This window comes from Drosophila ananassae, chromosome 2L (assembly GCF_017639315.1).
Source record: "Drosophila ananassae strain 14024-0371.13 chromosome 2L, ASM1763931v2, whole genome shotgun sequence".
Classification (NCBI taxonomy): Eukaryota; Metazoa; Arthropoda; class Insecta; order Diptera; family Drosophilidae; genus Drosophila; species Drosophila ananassae.
In genome coordinates this window covers 17,518,746-17,545,769 of record NC_057927.1, presented here as the reverse complement: position 1 = coordinate 17,545,769, position 27,024 = coordinate 17,518,746, and the positions used below count along the sequence as shown (strand labels likewise).

The 27,024-nt window shown below is 41.8% G+C and overlaps 3 protein-coding genes and 2 non-coding genes across 5 annotated transcripts; 2 read left to right on the top strand and 3 right to left on the bottom strand.

Moving 5' to 3' along the window:
- The first annotated feature begins 4,135 nt into the window (after positions 1-4,135).
- Positions 4,136-4,331, top strand: LOC6508064. The gene has a single exon (XR_045954.2). It is a non-coding gene; the product is annotated as a U2 spliceosomal RNA (small nuclear RNA).
- A 554-nt stretch (positions 4,332-4,885) lies between these two features.
- LOC6508054 lies at positions 4,886-5,050 on the top strand. Its single transcript, XR_045953.2, has one exon. It is a non-coding gene; the product is annotated as a U1 spliceosomal RNA (small nuclear RNA).
- Positions 5,051-6,782: 1,732 nt separating this feature from the next.
- On the bottom strand, positions 6,783-7,749 carry LOC6501360 (proline-rich protein HaeIII subfamily 1). Its single transcript, XM_001955036.1, has 3 exons — positions 7,735-7,749; positions 6,973-7,647; positions 6,783-6,914 (listed from the first exon to the last, which is right to left on the bottom strand). The coding sequence occupies exons 1-3, from the start codon at positions 7,747-7,749 to the stop codon at positions 6,783-6,785; spliced, it is 822 nt and encodes a 273-aa protein (XP_001955072.1).
- A 7,514-nt stretch (positions 7,750-15,263) lies between these two features.
- LOC6501359 (seminase) lies at positions 15,264-16,314 on the bottom strand. Its single transcript, XM_001955035.4, has one exon. It carries the CDS (start codon positions 16,277-16,279, stop codon positions 15,353-15,355), a length of 927 nt encoding a protein of 308 aa, XP_001955071.2. The 5' UTR covers positions 16,280-16,314; the 3' UTR covers positions 15,264-15,352.
- Positions 16,315-16,349: 35 nt separating this feature from the next.
- On the bottom strand, positions 16,350-17,281 carry LOC26514727. The gene has a single exon (XM_014911841.3). It carries the CDS (start codon positions 17,253-17,255, stop codon positions 16,410-16,412), a length of 846 nt encoding a protein of 281 aa, XP_014767327.3. The 5' UTR covers positions 17,256-17,281; the 3' UTR covers positions 16,350-16,409.
- Between the last annotated feature and the right edge of the window lie 9,743 nt (positions 17,282-27,024).

The window sequence follows — 27,024 nt, the reverse complement described above, 5'->3', positions numbered from 1 at the left end:
AGAGTTACTGTAGAGCCTTTCGTTGGTGGTAAAAGTGAAGATGCCTGGCGACGGTTTGTCGACGCTTGGCGCGTTTTGTAAATATTTATATCTGCGCCAAAGTCTGCACAATATGTTTAAGTTATGTAGGTGGGCTGTTAAATATTTGCCGCTTACCTTTCGAAAAGAAAACACTGCCTGCTTTTGGGGGGACTACCGTTTATTACCTGCCTGCCGATATTTTAATTAAGTTTTTAATGCCGTCTGCTTATATAAGTCAGTCTTGACGCAGGCGAATGGGGGCGTGGCAGAGCTTCGATAGCCGGCATTTTGCTATCCATCCACTCAGGGACGTGACTTGATTACCATATAGAATTGTTTGTCTCTTCGGTTTAAATGTCACAGTGCATATGCATAGAGAGAAAAATTAACTTCATGGATTATACAAATGGGGGACTCATGCTAGCGAAATAAAATAAAAAAAGTTACCTTCTGACAATTTTATTATAATATCATTATAGTATGTGAAGGTTTTTTGGTCAACGTGGCGGATACGTAATATTGTAGTATAATATTAAAACAATCTTTTTTAATTCAAAATTTAGTTGTTTATTGACATAAATTCGTCATATTTGTAAAGATGGGAGAATCCATTTTCCCAAAAAAAATTAAATAAAATAACTTTTAGTGGAAGTGAAACTTATACAAAAAACCCTTTTTTGGTATTGCTGGTTTTTGTGTTTTTACGTGAGGGGGCGTGAGTCTATCAGCAGCAACCACAGCAACAGTAATGGCCCCACTATGGACCTTGGAGTGATTTTGAGCAGCGCAGAAAATCCGGACAATAACACTGAATGTTGCCAAAAATAGCCACAAAAGCGGTTCAATATTGTAAAATTCGTTGAGAGGGCCAGTCTGCAGCAGACATATTAACAATTGCAAATTTAATTTCTTATTGTTTGTTAATTGATTTTATATGTACTCTATTTCTGGGCCTTTCTGAGCTCATGGCCAAATATAAATCCACCACTTCCATTCAGCCTGCTGATGTGAACAAATTTTTGTTTTTCGCCCCTTCATCATCATTTTTCATATTCCTTAGAAAAGGGGACGAAGATTCTTTTCTTGTTTTGTTAGTATAAATCAATTTATCAATTTCAAAGTTGGCGCGCTACTTGGCTTGTTGCTGTTGTTGCCGCACTGGCGAGTTTGTAAACGCTTGTCAAAGTGTTTTGCTTTTTGCCACGCTTGGAAAAATGAAAATGCAAATTCAAGTGCAGCTTGCCGCGAAACGCATTAAATCCAATTCTGGGATGCGGAATAGTGGGAGCGGAAATGAAAGGAGACAGACGGCATTCGACTGGGAATGCGACTGGAGGAGCGAAAACCAACTTCATTTGTCATTTTGTCACATTAACGCAATGGAAATGCAATATGCTAATGTCAGATTTTATGAATGAGCATGATAATATTTGGCATTGCAGGTTGACTTAATATTAAAGAACTAAAGTGCGGGTAAGGATCCTTTCGATTTTAAATTACAAATATGAAACATAACAGAAAAATATTTTAATTTTACTGTATACATAAAGCAGCGGACCGTATGGAATAGATCCAACTTTTTCCACCTGATAATTAGTGCCCTCTCCGTGCACTTTCCAGATTTCGAAGGAAAGCACTTTCAATCCCCAGAGAATTTGAGAAAATTTTTGGGGGATCCCCCGGATTTTGAAGGGGATCCCTCAGAGAATTTGAGAAAAAATCGAAAAAATATTTTGTTTTTAGATTTTGATGCAGATTTATGGAGAATCTATCTAGAAATCGTTTAAGGTATTCCGCTCTTGAATCCGATAATTATTGACAAAGATATGGCGTTCGCAGGGGGTCATATAGCCCTCTTCATGGACTTCCCGGATTTTGAAGGGGATCCCTCAGAGAATTTGAGAAAAAATCGAAAAAATATTTTGTTTTTAGATTTTGATACAGATTGATGAAGAATCTATCTACAAATCGTTTAAGGTATTCCGCTCTTGAATCCGATAATTATTGACAAAGATATGACGTTCCCAGGGGGTCATATAGCCCTCTCCATGGACTTCCCGGATTTTGAAGGGAATCCCTCAGAGAATTTGAGAAAAAATCGAAAAAATATTTTGTTTTTAGATTTTGATGCAGATTTATGGAGAATCTATCTAGAAATCGTTTAAGGTATTCCGCTCTTGAGTCTGATATTTATTGACAAAGATATGGCGTTCGCAGTGGGTCATATAGCCCTCTCCATGGACTTCCCGGATTTTGAAGGGAATCCCTCAGAGAATTTGAGAAAAAATCGAAAAAATATTTTGTTTTTAGATTTTGATGCAGATTGATGGAGAATCTATCTACAAATCGTTTAAGGTATTCCGCTCTTGAATCTGATAATTATTGACAAAGATATGGCGTTCCCAGTGGGTCATATAGCCCTCTCCATAGACTTCCCAGATTTCGAAGGGGATCCCTCAGAGAATTTGAGAAAAAATCGAAAAAATATTTTGTTTTTAGATTTTGATGCAGATTGATGAAGAATCTATCTACAAATCGTTTAAGGTATTCCTCTCTTGGGTCGCCGTGGGTCATATAGCCCTCTCCAAAGATTTTCCAGATTTCGAAGGGGATCCCTCAGAGAATTTGAGAAAAAATCGAAAAAATATTTTGTTTTTAGATTTTGATGCAGATTGATGAAGAATCTATCTACAAATCGTTTAAGGTATTCCTCTCTTGGGTCGCCGTGGGTCATATAGCCCTCTCCAAAGATTTTCCAGATTTCGAAGGGGATCCCTCAGAGAATTTGAGAAAAAATCGAAAAAATATTTTGTTTTTAGATTTTGATGCAGATTGATGAAGAATCTATCTACAAATCGTTTAAGGTATTCCTCTCTTGAATCTGATAATTATTGACAAAGATATGGCGTTCGCCGTGGGTCATATAGCCCTCTCCAAAGACTTCCCAGATTTCGAAGGGGATCCCTCAGAGAATTTGAGAAAAAATCGAAAAAATATTTTGTTTTTAGATTTTGATGCAGATTGATGAAGAATCTATCTACAAATCGTTTAAGGTATTCCTCTCTTGAATCTGATAATTATTGACAAAGATATGGCGTTCGCAGTGGGTCATATAGCCCTCTCCATAGACTTCCCAGATTTCGAAGGGGATCCCTCAGAGAATTTGAGAAAAAATCGAAAAAATATTTTGTTTTTAGATTTTGATGCAGATTGATGAAAAATCTATCTACAAATCGTTTAAGGTATTCCTCTCTTGAATCCGATAATTATTGACAAAGATATGGCGTTCGCAGTGGGTCATATAGCCCTCTCCAAGGACTTTCCAGATTTCCAGGCAAAGAAATACCATTTGTAGTGGGTCATGTTGTACTTAATAACACCTGATGTTTGCTCTTGTCGGAATGTTTCCATTAAAACAGCTTTCATACCCACATAATTAGCTGTTCGTTATGCCACGCATTGAAGTTTTGAATTCCTAGGGGAAGCAGAAAAGCAGTTGCCACGCTGCCTTAACATCTTAAAAAGCCAAAAACTTTAAGTGAACTTAACTCTGCGTGTGTATGTGGGCCACGGAACTGAGGTCTAGTTTTCATTAGCCCCAACGAATTTTATGGGGGATGTGGGCCACAAATATAGAGATTCTCGTGCTCTGTCCTGGCAACCAAAAAGTTTTGAGAGACGACATTTCTATTCATTAGCACACACACACTCGCGATAAGTCATTGATTTGGTGATTTTGTTACCAAAAGGCCTCGCTTTATTAGCCTAATGAAAAGTTGAGTAAAGTTTCTGATTTATTTTTTAGGTTCAACCCGAACGTCCTTTCCTTTCTTAAATCCAAGGCCATCTGCTTAGGAAATTTGACGAAAATGTATTTGGTGCTGGGTGTTGAAGGATATGTATAGTATACTTTCTGGTATCTGACATGTGTCCTTTCGTTGCAAAAGGACAAAATAATAATACATACAAGGTTATATTATAACCCTTAAGTATGCTACAAGAAATGTAGTACTCTCTCTATTTTTACTTTCGCTTTTTTGGTAAAATTCCTTATGATTCTTAACTGGTTTAAGACGAAAATGTATGAGGTGGTTAAACGATTCCAATTTTAGCTATCGCTTCTCGGCCTTATGGCTAAGATCAAAGTGTAGTATCTGTTCTTATCAGCTTAACATCTGATAGTTCCTCCATTGGAGGACAACAAATGTTAAACTGATTTTTGGAATCTGACGGAGTGCTAGGAGCTTGCTCCACCTCTGTCGCGGGTTGGCCCGGTATTGCAGTACCGCCGGGATTTCGGCCCAACATGATTAATAAATTTAAACCAATTAAAAGAAAACCTCATGTATTAAAAAGATGAGCTTGAATAAATCATTCTCGGTAAAAGAATGCCTGAATACAAGTAGAATAAAGCGGCATGGACCCCTTATGTTCTTAAATATTACTGGTATATATTAAGTTCCATCCATACATAGAGTAAACTACTATCACCTGGAATATCGAGGGTGTGGTCTATAAATTTTTCTTAATTTTTAGATTTAAAATTTTATCATAATGAGGGAGAGGTTACTACGACGATATAATATTATTTCAGCAAAGGAAATCGTCATATGTTACATAGTGCCTTTCTGGTATTTTCTTAGGCTGCTCTCTAAACCAACAAACTCAAACTCAAACTAAACTCTCTTCCTAAAACAAAATCTTAAAAACTACTAAAAATCAAATTTAGTTTTCTTGGTTTCTTATCTAAGAATGCCATTTTCAAATACATTTTCAAAGATTTTAAACCAAAATATTTGACTAAAATTCCCAACTAGTTCAGACATTGTCCGCAAGGAAACCTCCTACCTGGACTGGAGAAAGCATACTTACCTGGCGTAGAGGTTAACCGTGATCACGAAGGCGGTTCCTCCGGAGTGAGACTTGGCCATTGCACCTCGGCTGAGTTGACCTCTGCGATTATTCCTAATGTGAATAACTCGTGCGTGTAATTTTTGGTAGCCGGGAATGGCGTTCGCGCCGTCCCGACATTATATAATTCATTTTAATAGCAATATCGTTGTTAGAAAACTAAATTTTGCTACTGTTGTAGTGGCAGCTGCTACAGGACTCCTTGTAACATTACGTATGTTACAAGTCCTTGTAACATCTAACATTTGTACTGTTACATTTGTTTTAACATTTCTGGGATTGCTTACAGCTGGGGCAAAGTTCGAAAAGGAGGGGGATTCAGGGGCGCCGCTATGTTAGCCGAGTGTACAGTACTGTTGTAGCACTGTAGAACGAATGTACAGTACTGTTGTAAACAGGACATGTAACATAGAGGAATTTTCAAAATTATTCTGGTTTTTATCTTTTGTTAAATATCTACATTTATCCTTTGCATTATCATAATAAATTAAAAAAGAAAATTTTATGATGTATGTATTTATTTTTGTTTATATGTTAAAAAGATTACTGAAATTAAACATTATTGAATAAGGAAAAAAACATTAGAGAGTAAATTGATTTAGCTTTACATTTAGTTAAATTGTTATGTTAAAAAAAGGATTTTAAACGCAATTTCAAAAACACATAATTTTTAAAATTTTGTGTAATAAATACTTTATTTTTTATAAAGCTTTGTTGTTGAGTCGATAGTAGCATTTGCTTTTCAAATTTCTGCACTTACACTTATTGGAACAGGTAAGCGTAAGCGGATTTTGTTTTGTTGCCATTAGATTGCCCCAATTAGCGGTTGAGGTTTTTGGGTCTGGAATGCCAAAAAGTGCCAACTGATGTCTGGCGATATCTTAATACGTGATCCAATCAAAGTTCCAATTACCAAAAATTAAGAGTATTATGAGCTATTTACTTTAAAATTAAAAAATAGTTATAGTAAAGTAATAACAATGTCATGTTTTTCGCTTAGTTAGGATGAGCCTGCAGTTTTAAAATAGCTTCTAGTCGAAAGTTCTCCCCTAGTATATATTCTAAAACTCAGTTTCCCTCTAGTTACAACGTCTGGGAAAGTACAGAACATTGTTTCTAATTAAAGTGGGAACTACTGATTGCAAATATTGGCAAAAGCCGCATCCAATGCGTCAGACTCTCTGTTTTTTGTTTCCTATTTCGAGCCTGTTGCCACAAAAGTTTTTGCCATGCGGTTTCGGATTACAGTTCTTAACCCTTTCGCGGAGGAAGCGGCCGGACTGGGGAATGTTCGTTTTCGAAATTCTGTGGAAAACTTTTCCTGGGCTCCGCTCTCTCGAATTAATTAAAATTTTAAATCGCGTCTGTAACTGTTAAACTGTTATTTTAAATCCCACCTTAAACGATTTCCAGATAGATTCTCCACAAATCTGCATCAAAATCTAGGGACAATTTTTGTTTTTAGATTTTTTCTCAAATTTCGTAGGGGATCCCCAATCTTCAAATGTTGAAAAATGCAAGGGGAGCCATGTTCGGCCCACTGCGATGGCTATATCTTTGGCAAAAGTCGAAGGCTATATCTATGGCACCTGGAGACGTCGAAGCAGGTCGAACAGGATCATCAGCTATTCCATATTTTAAGAAAAATCTGAAAAGAAATTAACTTTTAATAAATATTGAATAAATTAAAACACCCTTTTCCGCACCACCATGGAGGTAGAGTGTTAGGCGCGTTTTTTTTAAAGTGGTTTCCCCTGGAGGCCTAGTCCACTTTATAGGGTGTGTGTTGCACTCAGATGTGTGCCAGAAAATAAGGGAAGGACTTTGAGTGAGTTTCGGGCCTGCAGCTGCTATTTAGATGTTCTCCAGCCCTGCCAGCACAAATAGACTCGCTTCCAGCTGCTGTTGCGGCTCAAGTAGTCACTCAAATGCGGCAGGTCGGACTCAAGGAAGGATAACAGCTCGATGCAGTGTGGAGGAATCTGCCGATGAAAAAGTGAGTAAGTAAGAGCCTCTAGTTTGGTGTGTGGGATGGCTTACCTGCAATGGAGCCTGCTGTGGCGGTGGCACACCATAAGATGGCGGCGCAGCATATACGTGTTGCACACCATAATATGGCAGCGTAGCATACACGTATGGCGGTATATAGTGCGCCGCAGCATATACGTGTTGCACACCGGGTGGTGGTGGCGGCTGCGCAGGATACCCCAGTGGCACACCGGGTGGTGGGGGCGGCTGCGCAGGATACCCCAGTGGCACACCGGGTGGTGGTGGCGGCTGCGCAGGATACCCCAGTGGCACACCGGGTGGTGGGGGCGGCTGCGCAGGATACCCCAGTGGCACACCGGGTGGTGGTGGCGGCTGCGCAGGATACCCCAGTGGCACACCGGGTGGTGGGGGCGGCTGCGCAGGATACCCCAGTGGCACACCGGGTGGTGGGGGCGGCTGCGCAGGATACCCCAGTGGCACACCGGGTGGTGGGGGCGGCTGCGCAGGATACCCCAGTGGCACACCGGGTGGTGGGGGCGGCTGCGCAGGATACCCCAGTGGCACACCGGGTGGTGGGGGCGGCTGCGCAGGATACCCCAGTGGCACACCGGGTGGTGGGGGCGGCTGCGCAGGATACCCCAGTGGCACACCGGGTGGTGGGGGCGGCTGCACAGGATACCCCAGTGGCACACCGGGTGGTGGGGGCGGCTGCGCACCGTAAAACGACTTTATGGAAAAAAGAATTTGGAATATTAATAGAAATAGAAAAAACTAATATAATATACTAATATTATTATAACTAACTTTACTTACAAAATATACATTCATTGCTTTTTTTCCCAGAAAAAGAATATAATATAATAATAAATTGTATTCTATAATTATTTTACTTCCTTAACGTCAAAATAATTGAGTGAGAGTTGAGAGTTAACAATCGAAATTCCACCTCGAATTGTTATCGATGGAATATTTTGACACCTAATAAAAATATTGGTGCGTCAAATTTGCATACATATATTGCAATTGATACAATTTATAAAGTTTTTCACTTTGAAATGGAATTCATTAATCAACTTAAAAGTTTTGAAGGTGGACTTCCACCAGTGCTGAAACAGTGGGTTGCGAAAAAAAAGGATGATTTGGAAACAGGCTATTGCCTGATTTCCAGTAATTTCCACACAATGGATGGGGATGATCCATTTTTCTTAATTTTCGACGAGTTTCACGTCGAAAATTTCAAGGTAAGTTCAATAGCTTTTATATATTAAAAGTTGAAAAGTTCAATAATAAAAGTTTTTCAAGTTAGAGGGGTGAGGGGGCTTATTATTTTGGCCAAAATATCTTATGTACAAAATTACATAACCGTGACAATTTAAAAATTTTTATACATATTTCAGAATGCTCCCCACGAGTACAAGAAGTGGAAAATATTTTCCATTGCTTGTGCAAATTTGAGGGGAGATTTGCAAATCGTTTATTTAAAAACGGTAAGTTATTATTTATATTATTTATTTGTATTTATATTATAAAATTTTATTATAAATTATAATATATTAAAAATATTTTTTCATTATTTAGACGACTACTGGAGTCCAAGTATTGGGCTCCGATTTCATAAAAGAATGTGTGCAATTTGTGCATTCTTTTATTAAAAAAATGCCGAAACTGCACCATAAGATGGCTGGTGCAGTGGCTGATAAATGCTCCGCCAATTTAAAGGCGATAGAATACCTGCAAATGCAGGGGATTCCTGTGTTATATGATTTCCAGAATACACTGCAGAGAGGCAGGTACATAGACCAAATTTTCCGTCGCCTATACGTTGACCCCACGATTTCCGGGGACAATGTGCAGGAAATTTTGAAGAACACTAGAAGTATTGTGGGAAAGTATGTTCCCCTGGAATTGCAAGGAAGATACGAAGAAGAAGTAAGTATTTTTGAAATTAATTTAAATTAATAAATATTGATAAAAATTATTTAATTTCAGCTTCTCAGTATCGAATGCTTCCTGGGAAGAATTTTCAAATCCTTCCCAGAACAAAAACTCAGGATGAGCCACATAAACTCTAATGTCTTTGAAAGTGTTGGGGCAGAGCTCGCTCGGTCCATCCATATGGATGCGAAAGAAGCATTCGAGAAGTTCAAGGAACTTCGAGACCCAAAAAAAGCAGTTGCGTTTATGGCAACATTAGCTGCTGTGAGGTCTCAAATTCAGAATACAAAACTAAGAAAAGTGTAAGTATTATTGAACGAATTTTTTATAAGTTATTAATGGAAATTTTTTACTTTCAGGCAATTTACATTCACTAATTCTGAATCCGACGAAGAGCTTCCTGGGCCGTCGAAGAGGCCCAAGCTCCAAAAATGAGAGGAATGAATCAGCATCATGTAAATATAAAGTGGACTAGGCCTCCAGGGGAAACCACTTAAAAAAAAACGCGCCTAACACTCTACCTCCATGGTGGTGCGGAAAAGGGTGTTTTAATTTATTCAATATTTATTAAAAGTTAAGTTCTTTTCAGATTTTTCTTAAAATATGGAATAGCTGATGATCCTGTTCGACCTGCTTCGACGTCTCCAGGTGCTGACGAACAACCTGGCGCAAGTGCAAGGAGTGGATGCAGTACCTCAAGCACACGGCCAACTCCTACGCCCGCGACTTCACTATGGCCAACCCGCACATGCGTGTCAATACCCAGGCAACTTCATACTCAAGGACTTGATGAAACTCAACTCGCCCTTCGTGGGCATAATTGATCGCACCACCACTCCGCGGATGCCTCTTCAAGCGCCCACGGATTTCGTGATACCAGGAAGAAGCTCCTATGGCCAAAGGAGATCCAGAGAAGGCCATAAAACGCGCCAACGTTTTCAGGGGCACTTGGTAACCTGCCATTGGAGTTCCTCAATAAGAAGATGCTCACGCCGCCCGGAACCAGCAAAGATGGCCTTTCAAGGACGACACTACCTCTAATATTTCCCGCTCAAAGGATCGCCCTTTTGCCAGGACACCTACTCCAAGTTTTTAAAACTAATTTTATCCGAATGTTATGAGTACAGCTCAATTTATTAGAAAATATAAAAGAATTCAAAGATATGAGTAGAGAGACATGATATGTAAGAATTTATATGATATCTATAATATGAGATTTAAGAACCAAAATAATGTTTATCCTTATAAGAAAAGTTAAATTCCTAATAATACATAAATATAATAAATTGTCATACTTATATTATAAAAAATATATATGTATGTTTTAAAAAGGAAAGGAAAGGAACTTTTGAACGTTTGGTCGTAATTGCTGACACGCGCTGTGCCTGGAGGTCCTGGTTGAGGGTATTGCCATAAAAATAAATAAACGCCGTCAGAAGTGGCGTACATTTCATTTTCAGATACAAATGACAGTCATTAGCTGCGCTGCGAATTACTTTTCTTTCGCATTTCCAGCTCTCACTGGGAACTTTAAAGTAATTGCTGCCATGGCAAATGAAATTTGAAGTATTTTCTATATGAAAGCAAATCAAATCACTCGCCAATGCGCTTAATTTACCGCACAATGCACGAATGGAAAAAGGAACAAAATAGTAGTTCCAGGTCCTGGTCCAGGTCCGAGAGTATAAAAATCAAGAAAATCAAGATAGGAACTTGGGCGAAAACGAAAGCAGACTTGCCAAAAGAAAGAAAATTGCTTTGGCGTAACCGGGGGGAAGTGCATAAAAATGACAGAGATTGTACACTTGTACACTTGTATTTGCAATTGAGCGCACAAAAGTTTTCATAAATTGCATCAATTTGAAGTTGAACGGAGGTGGAGGAGATGGGGTTCGTCTCTGTTAGCAAGCCAAAGGTAAAGGTAATTTTCCTAGTTGATTCCTTGCCTCTTTTTTTTGTACCTATTACTTATGAATAAATGGAGTATATTGTTTACTAAAATTGCTATAAAATTCTCAAAATGCTTTTGAATCTTTGGGTAAAAATGTACTATTAAAATAACAAGCACTAGGATCAGAATGAGTAAAAAAATATTTACACGTAATAAGCACACCAGGTAACTCTTAGTCCTTTTAATATTCTACGTAAGGTTATTTATTTCCTTTTGAAACTGTCTTCTAGACACACTTACACACACACACACGTGAAGGAAATCCTGTTGCGTCCTGAATGCTGCAAAGCGGCATATTATTTTTTATGATTTGATTTCCCTTTTTATAGCGCCCCTCCGGGAGGACACAAACGAACTCTAAAACGCTGTTGATTGTATTGAGTTACGAGAATACCAGCACTGGCGGCGCATTAATAGAATCTGAAGCATGTTTACAACTTGATTGAACTCATCACCATCGGGCCAGGGCCATCGGTCTGGTTTGATTCCCCCCCAGAAGCCATCACTCCCGGACGGGACATGCAATTCCATTTTCCATTCGCATTTACATCCCTGCCTGAAGACGTTCGATGGGATATATCTTCCGGTGACTCCGCCACGTCCCCGGCACGTGTGCCAAGAGTTTAACTTTAATTGATTGCATTAGTATTCAATTACATTCTGTTCCCGACTCTCATCTGGCTTGCCATCGGCAGCGAATCGTTCTTTTATGCGTAGCTCCCCTGTCCATTAATAATCAGATTAATGCCGCATAAATGCTAGTTTGCCTCGAGATGATTGTCTCAGGGTCCTCGGTTCTCGGCCCTCGGCCACCAAGTCATCATTTTTATATATAATTTCCAATTATCATAATACGCTTTGGGAGCGGCGACATGGCAGCTAAGTCCTAATGGAAATCAAAGCTGCAGAATGAATCTGTATAAGAAAAGGACACTTTTGCGGTGCAGGTCACAGGTGCAATTAGCCAATTAGTAGTTAAAATATTTTCTTTTTTCAGCTGAAGCTGCTCATGGTCAATTGGTTTTTCACTTTACTCGATTAAATCTTTTATGCCTGTGCAAAATTAATTTAGACGTCTGGTGGGCCCGAGGGTTGACCTTGGCCCCAGGCCAGCAAATCAATTCACGCCTGGTCCTAGTTGTCCTGGGGCTTTGCTTTAACTTGATTGATTGTCCTGGGGTTAAACGAATTGTGCTGTCGTGTCCCTCAGAGTGTGGACACCCTGTTTGCAATTATCATACCGATTTTATGATACTTTCAGTCACTATGCCCTCGCAAATTATCACTTGGCTAATAAATTAAAGCGTTTTATTTACGATTTGCGTCTGCTTTGCAGCTGCTTAAGTATAAATAACGCTCATTATGCGCAGCTCAAATAAATATGTATAAATGTATGTATGCCGTCCGCCCACGGGCACATTTGGCAGCCAAAAGACAGTGTCAGAGGGACGTGGCACGTATACCCTCATCTCCAACACCCACCTCCTCCTCCATTATCAGAAATATGTGTGTGGTGCGTTCGGCTCAGCGGTAAAGTGGTGCTCTGGCGCCCTAAGAAAAAATGTACTCCTAAATCTATGAAAAGTCAGCGGGCGACGTGGTTGGACTTGGTGGCACGTTGCCTTCTTGAACGTGGTGCTGCCGGGGACATCCAAACCCATTCTCCAAATGTACTCCGAATCTAGCACTTAGACAAAAGTGAAGTCGGCAAAAATATGCAGAACAATTTACATGAATGCCAGGTTATGCGCACACACTTGAACTCTTTTTAATCAAGAAAATTCATCTTTAATATTAAATGTATGAAAGTGTTATTACATTTAACTTCCAAAGGTATCTTTTTAAAGAGAAATTGGTTCGAAAACCAGCATCTCATCAGGTACCTAATTAATAACGCATTAGCCAAACCGTCGCAATTTTTCATTCATCACCGCTGACTTACGATGGTCAAATGTCCTGCCCGTGCAAATTGCATATTCTTTTCCCTTCACTGGCTCATAGGTTTCAGCTATCAATCCTGGCTCGCTTAGGCTGCCGCTACTAATTAGCCGGTTTGCTTGACTTGCACTCAATTAGTGGCCCGCCTTTAGTGCCGACATGCAATTAGCCAGGCGATTTTAAATTGGCTCTAAGTCCCGGAATTGGAATCGGAAGTGTAATGGAAGAGGGGAATGGCCTCGAAATCAGCTTTAGGCCAGGTTTCAATTCATTTGCTCATTTGTCATTGCGGGCCAGGTGTAAATTCTTTAAATTTCTGTTCAAATCTCATAAAAGTTTAACAAGGCTGAAGCGAAAGGTAAGCAGGCTTGGGGAAAATTGCTAGCAATTACATTATTATTTGCATTTGGGGACTTTTCTGCCCCATTCCCCATCCTGCCAGTGGCACTGTCTCATGGAAAACTTTAAGAGTCCTAAGTGGTTATGGTCGGGATGGTGGCAGAGGAAGGTAAAGACGAAAAGCGCTGTTTCCTTATTGCGAAAAATCTTTGACCGACTCCGAGGATATTATGGCCATTGCCGGCATCCCTCTGGAGTGTGTTTTGTGTATTGGTGAGGGATTGTGGGCCCGTGGATCCGCCGGCTTGCCGACCCGCAACCGGAGTGGGTATTCATCATTTTTCGACCGTAGTTTCCGTTTCCGCATTTGCTGATTTTTCTTGTCGGTATGTAGGTGTGAATGTGTGCGCGTCACGGGCGAGTCGGGCGAGCGGGCTTAAACTTTTCATAAACCTTAAGTGGAAAACTTTTATTTTATACCCATCAGAGGGACGCCGCCGTCTGTTTGGTTGTCCCCAAACGCTTTTGTTGCCACTGCTGCTGTTTATGCCACCTATTTGATTCAGTCGGCCCGGTCGGAAATTGAACAATATGTAGGCCCGGCGAGTGGTCGCTGAAAAGCCGGGCCAAAGTCACGTAAGGCAAAAGTTTTTCAAAATCATTTTAACGCCTTTTGAATTTTTTTCTAAAAAGTTTTTCCTTTTTTTTTTTTTGCGTTACCCAATGCGTTTCCGTTTCCGCTTCTCATCGTGAGTGGGTGTGTGCCAGGGCGACAATCGCCTGAAAGTAGGCAATAAAAATTGTCAAACAATAAATATTTGCGGTAGGTCAGCGGGTCGCTAAAGGGGGGAGTTGACGTCGACCCTCTGAAGTGAGTTGGGCCCCATTATCCAGCCATCCCCTCGAGATACAATTTTTTAGTCAAATGGAATATATTTGTTTCATTGTTTTTATAATCGCACGAGAGTCCAAACTTTTTCTACCTCTGTTTTTTTGGTTCGTTGTGTCGGCAATATTATCCCGCCCTGCACTAAAATCATCAACTGAATCTGAATCCTTTATTTTCAGATTTCAGCCCGAACACAAAAAACAAGCTTCTCGTTTTTTCTTTAATATTAATTTCTATGTACATAAATTTAGTTGTTCTCGTTGATGTTGCTGGCAACATTTTCGACAGGCTTCGCTGCATTTTAATGTCAAATGGTGGGCGTGGTTGTGGAAAAGTCATGCCAGACATTCGCTTTGACCACAATAGTTGTTTAAATGCTCTGTAGGTGCCACAAATAAATAAGAAAACTTATAATATAATAGATCATAGATTTCCATTTCAAATGCGTTCCAATTAATTAATATTTAGCATTAAAAAAGAGCATTTAAAAATTCGGTATGTTTACACCTTTCATATCTTTCATTATTCCCGTTGGGTTTTTTAAATTTTTAATTTATTTATGTATGTTGTTTTTTAAATTTATTTTGTTGCCGTCGCTGATAGTAGAAGTGGTGGTGGGCAGACGGCGGTGGATCGTCCTTGCCTGGCGCTGGACATGTGCATATTTCATGACAAAATTGCATATTTTAGCGCATAGCCAAAGCCAAAAGCCAGGGCTGGATGCCTGGCCGCCATTGCAGCCTCATCTCCTGCCGCCCCATCCGCCCGATGGTGTAAATTTCAAGCCAAGTGTAACACCTTTTTGCTGTCACGATGGGGCCGGTTTTGGGGGCCATCGCTTGTGTCTGCTTTTGATTTTTTGCTTGGTATTTGCTGCCATTTGTTTTTTGCTCAAATTTACATACATCATTGTCATTGCAGTTCAGGACATTTTGATGAAAACAGTTAACTTTTTTAAGCCACAAATTGAAAGAAAATAAAAAGTTAAAAAAACATCGCGAGTTTGTGTTCTTTGTGTTCCTCTGATTTTGTTGGCGTTGACGGCGACTTTCAATTTTCCCGGTTACCAACCGAAGGAGGCGTCTTTCCATTTGCGATTTTTGTTTTTTGTTTTGTCTGGTTTCCCCCTTTTTATATTCGATGTTTGTTTAGTGAGATTGATTTGATTTGGGCAGCACACGAGTACCGAACGGCTACAATAAATTTATTTGTCCGCTCCTATACATAGAACATGGCCAGCTTTTAAATGTTTCTTTAAGAAAGCAAGTAAAATTAAAACGAAACCAGAAGGAACATTTTTCAAATTTAATTGGATGTCAGAACAAATAAACATTATTGTATTGAATTCAATGATGTAAAAAATGTTTGGTGGATTTTGTTCAACCATAAGTCTTGATTAGTCGCTTAAGCTGCTTTCTCGCTTTAAAGACATTAGCATACAGGTCCCCATTTATTGATCCCTCCGAGCAGTGTGATCCGTATATATTGATGCCGCACAATGTGTCCTGATGCAGCAGGAGATCCCCCCTGGTCGTCTGGCAGTCGGCCACCTTGTTGGAGTTCCTGGCGCACAACATTGTGGCGGTGATGAAGACGGATTCGTCCAGCGCATAGCTCCGCTTACAAGCCCCATTGGTGATGACTTCGGTGCGTAGGAAACGCAGATGACGCTGTGACATGTACATGGTGACATTGTCCGGTCTTTGGAGCTGGGTGTCACAAAGTGCGACCGGCTGGACATAGGCATCCTGTACGGATACCTTGAGAAGAGCTAGGGCCATGTCTTCGGTCATGCTTGCGTCTGGGCCAAGGATAATGTTCACCACATCGTAGATGCGACTGCGGCTGGCCTGAACTTTGTATTCCTGGGCCAGGGGTTTGTGTTTCTGCCCATCGGTCGGTCCATCGACAAAACAGTGGGCGGAGGTGAGAACCAGCCGGCCGGAGATTAAAGCCCCGCTACAGATGATTGTGTTTCCACGAAGGACCTTCAACAGGAAGTGCCTCGTCGCTTTCGGTTTGGGTGTACTTGTAGTGGCCTGTTCCATGGCTAGAAAATTTTCGATACGAGCGGGAATCACTTCCAAGCTATCGGGCGGCGTAGCGGTAGCACTTGGTGATCTGGCGTTTTTCCCCATGGATATTTTATAAGGAAAGGGCAGAATATATTCAATTACGCGAACTATCTGGTATGGTTTTCCATTGGGCGGCACATCGCCGACATTTATTTGTGGATACCATTCGGATGAAACTAATGCTGATTTCCGCTGGAAAAAGAGCGCGAGAAGTATTAGCGCTAGAAACATTTAATATATAATATTTTATACGAAAAATGTAACTAAGAGTGCTTTAAATCTTTAAAAGTCAGGAACAAATGGTATTAGTCTTGCTTGAAGACCAAAGCTTTGCCGGTTTTAATTTACAAATAATGACAACTCACTTTGTTGATTCGCTTTTCTCTAAAAAATCATTTAGCCAGGGCTGCAGTTTGCTGAGATTTATAAAAAGATCGGCATTTAATGAGTTAGCTCGACAATGCGATCCATAAATATTTAATCCGCAAAGCTGGTGATCAATCAGCAAGGCATCTCCAGGACTAGTGGCGCATTTCTCGGGGTTCTGGGAGTTTTTTACACAAAACATATCGGGAGTTATATAAACAGACTCATCCTCCTCGAAGGACTTCTTACAGGCAGTGTTAGGAATGATTTGAGCTTGCCGGCGACCATAGAAGCTTAGATCCGAACTGGCCATTAGCATGGATACATTTTGGCCCACTTTCAAGGTTTTATTACAGAGTGCAGCTGGTTGAACATCAGATGGTAGTTTCAAAAAAAGGAAACTGAGTTCAGGGAAAATGTTGGGATTTTCCTGACTATTCACCACCAGAGTTTTTCCATTACTTAAAAAGACTTTCAGCTGATCGGTCTCATCTTTTATGAAACAATTACTGGATGTTACAACCAATTTGGGGGCTATGAGAGCTCCACTGCAGCGCACGGAGTTGTCTATTTTCAGTTTAACTACAAAACTAAACTCTTTTAATTGCAGGCTGCGCATTTTAATCCTATCCCGGAGCTGAAACTCTTTCCAGCTGACTTGTTTGTATTCGTTGATAACGCGCACAATCCGCTGATTTCTGGAAAACTGATGGCCCGTAGAGTTTTCTTTCCCGGGATGTATCACAATCACCCGACAATCGTCGCAGAGGGGCTCTGCTGCCACATAAAGCTGACAAAAGCCAAAGCAAAGCGATGAAAGACAAACAAGCAGCGGATGCATCTCCAATCGACTGATGGCGGCGTCCAGCATCTGACTTTTATTTATGGGGAAATTCGAGGCGCCTGTCAAAGCAACAAACGGCGCTTCGATCCACATGGCGTATGCGTAATCAAAATGTTTTGCCTGCTAAATGACAAACATAAACAGTTGGCGGCTGTCAGTCGGAACTCGGGCTTTGTGAATTGTGTATTTAAAATGTCAGGTCTAATGACCAAATACGCGTTCGGTCACCCAAACACTCCAAGTGCAATCCGATAGCCTTTGACACGGGGGTGACTGGACGTCGCTGTTTCAACTGCAGGTTAAGGAATACTTTAAAAAACATACTTAGCTAAAAATAAGCAAATTATCTAAAAGACTTCGATTCTATTATCGTCCAAGTTGTGGGCGTCTTTTGTGCATTTCGAAAATTGTTTTTGTGCATTTCAGTAAATTAAGAAGAATGGCGGCAGCTTCGACTGGACCGCTGCTCATTTGCTGAATTTATGGCTGGCGCTTAAACTGAATTGACAATCAATAGTCTCGGGGCAGGACGACTGGCAGTGGGGGCCATGAGAGGCACCAATGGCCAGGCCATCCCAGATCGGAGCCGAGCTCATAAACAATGCGGCCAATTTACATGCCCAGGGATCGACCGCATGTGTGTGTCAATTCCAGCTTGTGCGTGTTTGTGCTGCTGGGTGAGTGTGCATGTTTGAAAAGGACCTTGTGTTGCTTTTATTGTTGTCGCTGGAAATGAAAAATTGTCCCTTTGTTGCATATAAAAACAATGGGCCCAAGAACTTGAAATCAATTTCAAACGTTTTAGGCAAAGCCAATTGATTTATTTGTTGTGTGCAGCGCTCTCACTTGTACCTCCCTGTTTTTCTCTCATTCTGTTTTTTGTGACTGTGTTGGCTTCATTTTCATGTGGCTTGTCATGTGTTTGTGTGTGTGTGGGGGCGTGGGTGTGTGTGCGTGAGGCCATTGTTTTGTATTACTTTCGCCTTGACTAAAGCCCGAGGAGCTTAGCTTGCCAGGTCTCTGTGATGTGGCTCCACTTTCTAGAATCTAGATGTTTTTGTTTCGAGAACTTAAAGCCTCCTGACCCAAAACAATTAACACTGAGTGCCGAAAGTCAAGGGCTTCGTGCGCTGCGCTGTTTTTCGCTTTACACTTGATAAACTTTTTATTGCTTCCAAACAATTTAAAATCGAGCGGCAGAGAGGACGATCTGAATTACAATAATGCTCCAGCATGGGTTCGGTTTGTTGGTTTGATGGCGTCGGCCAATTGGCAAGACAAACTGGTGCAGCTGCTGCGAATGTGCCTGCTTCTGGTTAAGAAGCTGAGGGAGTGGGCCAAGGGAGAGAATTCGAATTGGTAATTGAATAAAAACAAGCAGTACGAACAGTATCCAAGCCAAACAATTCTCGGACGGCAAAGAATGCACGGAAAAATATGGATTGAAAGTTTAAAGGGAAGTGTTTTTGGCTTTAACTTTAAAAATGTATTCTATTTTAATCTTAATTAATATAAACTATCTTTTTAAATTTAGTAGAATAAAAAATTTACCATGAAACAGCTCATATAAACATAAAAACAATTAACAAAATGTAGTAGAAAAATCTTATGGCTTATACATATTCGTACATATTTATCTCCCTGATTCCTAGCACATTTTTTTCCATGGAGTGCAGTGTGTGATGTGATCCCAGAACTCTTGGGACTTAGTGTCCTGATTGTCCGCCGCCTGACACATATCGCAATGCAATGGAGCATGAAATAAATGAAGAGGCCGTCGCTTGGGATGCGACTGGAAAAGTTCCTGTAGCGGTGGCGGTTTCCTTCGAGCCAAGCTAATGTCCTCCCAGGACACCGCCACCGCCAATCCGAACACTGCCGATGGTCTTTGGACATTTTTACGCCTTTTATACAGTTGACTGCATAAATTCATGGGATATAGTTACGCATTTTAAACAACGCTCGTCGGCTAAGTCCGGAATCGGGAAAAATAGGGCGGATTCGGGGTCAGGGTTTTGTTTTACCAAAATGAAAAGGAGCTTGGTAAACATTGGCTTACTCGTATCTTGAGGAGACAAACAGTACAGATTGTCGAGTGGATGGCAAGAGATGTGGAAGGGATCTGGAAGTAGCTGCAGCTTAAAGCTGATTTAACAAAGTTGGCTTCTCGAATGGGCTCCACTTGTTGCCCGTGTGGCGGACCAAGTTTTCGTTGGGCCCCGAGCATTGCTCATTATTGCGAAATGTTCTGGGCTAAGCTTTAGTTTCAAGTTTGATTTGTTTACACATGAGTTTTGGCGAGACCGAGGGAGATTGTTTTGCTGGCAGCTAACAAGTTGCAAATTAAGCTAAAATGTGTATTTTGGCAAGAGAACAGGGGGCGGGCTGGTGGACAACTTGGCACACAAATACATGCATGTAAACGAGCTTAAAAACCGCACAGCCAAACGCACTAACAAGCACCAGTAATCAGTGTTGCAGCAACAAAAGCAAAAAACTAACACTCCCCACACCCTCAGTGTGTGTTGCACTTACAGCACACACTTGCCCATTCACCCCCAGTCATGGCTGAAGGAAATCGTTGCACATGCATAGAAGTTGAAACAATAGCCGGAAGTCTGGTACGGGCTCTATGCTCATCATCCCCATCATTATCAGCACTAGGAGCAGCAGGACCAGCACCAGCTGCGGGTTGGACGCCACCCCCTAAAGGCCATTGACCCAATTTCAGGAAAAACAATGGACCAGCAGAAAAGAAATCACAAAAGCGAAGCCAAATCTCGGGCCAGAGCCAAAAACCACTTGACAATCCCAACCAGAACTCCTGGTGCACAGACAAAAAAAACTAAATCCTACTTTAATCCTGCAATCCAAAGCTTAATGGTTATTTGAACTTGGTAGACTTCAGAATGTGGTTAGGTTATGTTTAAGACGATGTTCTCGATTTTAGAGCAATAAAATAAGTTTCTTTATGGAAAGATTCGTTCGAACATATAGGTTTGGAAGGATATAATGTTCTTCAGACAGTGCCTTTGAAATCTGATTATGAAAAAAGTCCCCTTGAATTGACTCTGTTTTTCTCCGTCTGTTCATCCTAGTTGTCTGGCTGGGGCAATGTGCCAAATGTTTTGGCTATGAGCTATGTGTTTACCACTGGCCTGAGCCAGCCCGCGGCCTCCGCCGTTTCTCGTCGGACTCGCTCATTTGGGGGGCAACGGCGACAAAACAAGTGAAAGTTTATTACATCTCCAACCAGCCGGCCAGCAGCTGTAGAGCAGGAAAATCAATAAAATGCAATTGCATAGCAAATGACCCACATAACCCCAGCCCTGAACACAGAGTCCCCAGGGCTGATCAGGCCAGTTCATGGCCCAGTCCTGCGGCAAGGTTCTGTGGCAGAAAGTCGAGGGGCAAGTCAGCCTGTGGCTGAGCGTAATTGTGCCAAATTATAAATTATTTCGAATTTGCCAGGGCGCAAGCGATGCTCCAAGGCGGTGGCCACCGCCACCACTGCCGGCGTCGGTCCCTGCAATTAATTTTGTGCAGCGAGCGCCAATTGAATGGCGGAGCGAAGGGCAATCGGCGGTGGTGGTGGTGGCGGCGTCAGTACTTCTTCGAGGGCAAAGGCGAGGCGCATAATTTAAATTTCTAATTAACAGTCAAATAAATTGTGCCAGCTGCCAGCGTCGTGGAAATTGAGCCGTGCCAAGTGATTTTATGGCTAAAATGCTCATTAAATTAACGGCAATTTGCTGCCACAGACAAATGCATCCAGCCAGGTGAGAGAAGGCCAGGGAGCAAGCAACAATCCTGCAGGATTGCACAAGGAATTGCGCTGCATTAGAGGCTCATTTAGTATCGAGTTCCCAGGTTCGTGTAGTTCCACTAATGAATAGCGACTATTAGGGCAAACACCTCTGGCTTTAAAGCCATTCAATGGTCCTTTGATTAGTTTAGCTTCGACAACACTGCGTATACGCAGTATTTGTCAAACAAAATTGTCAAAGAAGTGGGCGCCACTCAACCAGAAGCGTGTGCAGCGAATGAAATTGAATTTCTTATCATCACTTTAGTAGTGCCTCAGTATTTTTTATGTTAAACGGGGCGCACAGGGGGTGTTCAAGCTATATCTTTGGCACCGGCTGTGTGCTCTGCGAAAAACATTCAATTAGTTTGATTTACACTTTTCAAAACGCCCGCCCCTCACTCGCCCGTCGGTGGGCTCCCGGTTGCCAAAGCCTCTGCTCCCTTTGTGCGACTGTTGGCGTTTCCGTTTCCGCTGTTTAACAAGCGACTTTTGGCAACGGCTACAAAAACAACAATATCAACAACAGGATTGACTGAAGGATACGAAGGGACCGAGAACGGGCGGATGCACCATGAGTAGCTGCTAGTGCCAAAACCGTGTACGCCATTGCGTGCCAAAAAAGCCAGAGCCTGATGCCGCTCAAGGCATTCGCTTTGGGTGCGCAGCTTCCCACTCCCATTGCCAACATTCACATTAGTTCTTTCCCTTTGTCCCGCTGGTCCAGCACAGTTGGCCAAATATAAGACTAGATGGATTTTTAAAAAACAACTTTAAGATTCTCTAAAGAATAAAAAGCTCGGATAAATATTAAAGAAAAGCTGAAAACCTTTTCTCAAAGGTCTCGGAAATGGATAGCATTTTTATTCACTTTATTAAATGTTTATCCCACTGTGCTGGGCATCAAACGGAAACAGTTCGCAGCGTGCCTGCCTCAATATTAGTTTGGAGCTGAAGTAAAACGCTTCCGGCAGCCAAATGTCAGCACTGGCAGAGCTTGGTGTTTTTGGCCAGGGCCATTCGATGATTTTTCAATTTGCATTTGACACAGAACGAGAATGTCAAAGACCAAATTGAAATGGCAGAAGAACTGAGACTTATAATCATATGCAGTACTGGAATTGAGCCTTGAAAGTACTAGGAGTTGGCTGCTCAATCTGAATCAGAATAGGAATCAGGCTTTTACTTTGTTCCCATCTTGCTGGCTTGGCTTTCAATTAGGTAATTGAAAGGTGGTGGCCGGCGGAAAGGGTTCATGTTTAAGGTTTGTTGGCCAGGTGAAATGTAAACTATGTGACTGCCTGCTGGGTCATATGTGAGTGGAACGTTTGACAGGCAGGGCCAAAGTTAAGTTCGACAAATTAAATGCAACCCGCAAACAGGGGGCTGGGCAGCTGTGAGGGTGGTATTCACCAGGGTACGGCATGTCAACTTCATTTGTTGAATGACATAAGTTATCAACGAAATTGCAGGAGAGCTGACCCCGAGCAAATTGCGTTGGCGCCCCTTTTAACTTTATCTGGCAGTCGGTAAGCCCCCCACTTTGTTGCAACCAATTCGTTCCATTTCATTTCACTGGCACATACCCTCACACATGCACTGAAAAAAATTCATATTAAATGAAGCCGACCTCGAACGAATTCCGACAAGTATAATGCTTGGCTTTAAAACGTTTTGCCTTTGTGTTGCATATGTAACCAATAATCTGGACGTCATCCCCTGAATATATACGAGTATTTGCGAATGTGCTAGCTCGCCTTCATTTCAATCTTTTGCCACTTAACAAATGCTCACCCCGAAACGCCCCGGGGGCAACTTTCTCCGGATGCCCCGTCGGAGAAAGGGAGAGTGCATAAGTTTAATTTTATTATACGAAAACAATGCAACAAGCAAGGACATTCTGCACAAGAGGCAAATGGCAGCTGGCAGCAATATGGCAATTTGTACAAAGGATTTAGAGTTGCATTTAGAAGCCAATAAAGGCAAGTTAGCAGGCAAATCCTGTGGGTGCTAGTAGCGAAAAATCAGCAGTTGGTGCCTGGCGGTGACTCAAGTGGACGCAGAATCGAATATACGTATGTATAAGGAACATATAAGTAAGCTTGTGGGTACTGTAGTATGCAGATGAGGAACTCGTCCTGGTATGTGCGTTTTATTTTTTAAAGTCAGCAGTGGCAGATGCATATCGCTTATGCCAATAAAACATGATGTACACTTCTGGCTTGAACAGTTATTGAACTTTACATACTTCTGTTTATTTGTTCTCCGCCATTCCGGCTACGAGTTAATTCTGTATTATTACTGTTTAAATTTAAACATCTTCCTTAATTCCGGTGCACGTCATTGCTCTGGCATTGCGGATACTTAATGCTCCTTTAATCAGATCCTCGGACCAGTAGCGATTTCCCTGCGGTGTCGCTGACAATGCCAGAAGCCTGTGCTTCCTTGGTTCGTAATTTGCCATAAAATAAGCATAAATTGGATCAATTTACGAAAAGCTCAGTTACAAATGCACAACGGACTGTGGGACAGCGGACCAGTAGTGGGCGACAGTAAGAAAGCTGCCATATACGGTTACAGTTACAGCTGGAGACTGCCACATCCTCCAAGCCTCCAATCCAGCCATTCACAACCCATCCTGGCCAGAGCTCCATGTCAAACGGGAGACCCAGAAACTTGGGGTAATGGCCATCCAAGGCGGTTGCTCTGCTGACAGCCCTGTGGTTTCTGTCACGCGCATTGAATCCGCATCCGAAGCCTCGGTTGCATTTCATTTGATGTCCTCTCTCCCACTTGTCGCCATCGCTGTCATTGCAGCAGTCGGGGTCCGAGCACTGGATATTCCTTGGAGCCGCAGAGCTGCGGAGCTGAGGAGCTGTCTCCGTCATCTTGCTGCTTAATGTCAACTCTTGGCGTTTTGTCTTAGCAAACCCACATAAAAAAATTGAATTTATGATGGAGACTTTCGGTGTTCTCGCATTCTGCTGGCCACGCAGATTCTTTTGGCCGATAGCTTTTGGCTTGGCTCAGCAACTGGATTCCGTGGCAATGGTGCTTCTTTGGCTTCCGCCTGGATTTTATTTCATCTCGCCAACGGAAATCAACTGACCAAGCACGCGAATTGCAAATTTCAAGTGAATTTCGCACTTTTCAATCTAGAATTTCATTAATTTGAGCGCTCTGGGCAGATTACACTTGAAAATTAATATGGTGATATGTAAATGTCATAAAAAGGTTCCTTAAAAGAGGCTTAATAAGTAGGACATTCTGATTTAAATCTGAATAGTTAAACCTGATACAAGTACTGCCTCTTAAACTTGATTTAATTATATAATTATTTGTTAAGTTTTTTAATGTGTATTCCATTATGTCCCTTACCTCCTGCTGACCAAACACTCAGTCAGAGGGCTCATTATTTTTAGTAACTGCCTCAGTGCATGTTTATAATGCGGCTGCACATTTGGTTTTTAGTAATTCTGGATTTCGTTGATATTAGCCGGGGCCGGGTACTGGTTCCGGTTATGACTGCCAAAGCGTACGTGTGTTTGCACCCCAATACATATTTTTGGGGTTTCGGTTTTGTATATATGGGGTATTGTGGGATAACGGAGCCCATTTTCCGCTGTACGAGAATGTTTGAAGCCGCTCCTCCAGGCTCCTCCGTTCGGTGTAGTGCGGTGGCCAGAGAGACTACTTTAATGATGTTGTTTTCTTCGAATTTCAGTTTATTTATGCAGTCATGTGCGCCGCGGCTTGTTTACCATGCATTGCATTATATAATTTCAGTTTGCAAAATCAACATGTGGCAATGGCTGAGGCTGCCTCGGCCTCTGCCTCGGCTTCTGCCACTGCCACTGCCTCTGTCGCAGTTGTCCATGCTGCCTTTTGGCTTGTGATGCCGCACTGTGGGCAACATTTTGTACGGCGACGGCGTATCGTTATTGAGTTGGCTTTTCAGTGTGTTTGTTGCCGTGTTTGTGTTTGCATATCCGAGCTGCCTGCCACACAAAGCTGAAGCAAAAAGCGACTCGCCCCCGTGTGCGAAATATAAATGAATTTGTTCAGTCGAGTTTTTGGCGCGATGAGTTTTTGGGTGCCATTCAGAACGGTCCAGCTCCATTCCCATATTCCCATTTATCCCCCACCTGACACGGCGAGGCAGTCACCAAAAATTTCATATTCATAATTTAATTAAATTAACATTTTGCTGAATTATGTACTTACATGACTGTGGCACAAAATATGGTTTTAGGCAAGCCTTGTCATGAGTGGCCCACGCCCCATGGGAATTACATGCTTCCGAGCCCCCCAGTCGCTGAATTTTCGTTTGTATTGAAATGCCCTCCAGTCCAAATTGTTAAGGATATCATTATACATGCATTCAGCGCAGTAGTAGCCCAGAGAACCTCCATCAAAATATGGGTAATAAGAGGTAACAAATTTAAGGCAAATAAACACCTATAAGTGTAGTTATTCTTTGAAAACACATAGCGACAAATCTAAATCTCTTTTCCCTCTTAAAGATTACAATCATTTCAGCTAACCTTGCCAAAAGCAACCGACATCGTGTTTAAACTACATACGACATTGCCTGAATTTGTTTATCTTTGGATTTTTTTGCCAGCTTTGTGTCATTGGAGGACTCTTTGGCACTGGGACAAAAACACACATTCAAACTTGTACTCATGTCCACATTCACACTCACCTGACCATTGTCCGGGCCAGGTAGAACCTCACGAGAGCCAATGGGATGGATGGGGACCTCGGCTGCTTTGTCACTTGTAGCAATTTGAAGTTTACAGGGTCGCCGGGGACTTGGGGACCTCGTTGCCCATAAAAGACGGCAAAAACTTAAAGACAATGGCAGGAAAACGTAACAAAAACCTAATCTACTCAACAACTTACTTTGCTTATACTCGTGCTGGCACAAATGGGGGACATGGGGCGGGGATATGAAATCAGTGTTGCCCGTGCCAGGATATGAGGGTGTGAGGCTATTGTCTTGGGCATCGCTGACTGGCTTCGATTCGAGGACGACATACGACAAGTTTTTCAAATAAAACCAATACAGGACGCTGGCGACACACTTAAGTATGAACAAATAACAAACTAAATAAAATGGCAGACACCAGCCCGAGGGGCCTTGAATTGACCGGCCAACAACAATAACCGTTGGCTCTGGGGCGTTGGTAGAAGGTCTTAGCCGGGCTATATGAAAATCTGTTTTGGCTTAGTGTGCGTCGAAAAAAGCATATTTAATTTTTGGTTTTGTTTTTCTGGCTTGCGGATTGTATTTTTGTTGTGGTCTTTGGCTTTTTATTTTTGCATACAGAATCAAAGTTTTTGCCACTTGAAAATGTGAAGAAGATAAAAATAATGGAAAAGTTTTCTTCACTTTTTGCCAGTATAAGTAGCAGGCTGGGAAAGTGGATCGTATTAGGGTGTGGCATTCCATATAGAGGGCAATATGCTACGCCTCTAGCTGGAAGCGTCTTAAGGTGGCAACTACTTAAAGTTCAACTTTGGCATAAGCCTTCTCCGCAGTTGCAGTTGCAGCTGCAGTGCCACTTGGGGGTGTGACACCTTCCTTTTTTTTTGTTTCTTGGGTAACAAGGCCATTTTATTTATTACCCTGCCAGCCAGGCGGTTTCTTTTGGGCTTTCACTACGAAGCTTAAACCCGAATCTGTTTTTATTGCCCCGTTCCCATTAAAGTTCTCATTTGATAATCCTTTCACAGGCTTTGTTAGATATTAATCGCTTGATAGAGGAATATCAAATGAACCAGATTTGCAGGACTAATCGGCTTGGAAATTTATCGAGTGGATACAATTTAATTAAATACTCGCTTGCTAATGATGAGGTATTTCAATAATTCCCCAATAAAAGCAACTGAAATGTGAGCCACTGGGAATCCAATGCAACTAGGAAATCCTCTAGGGGTTCGAAGCATTTCCAACAC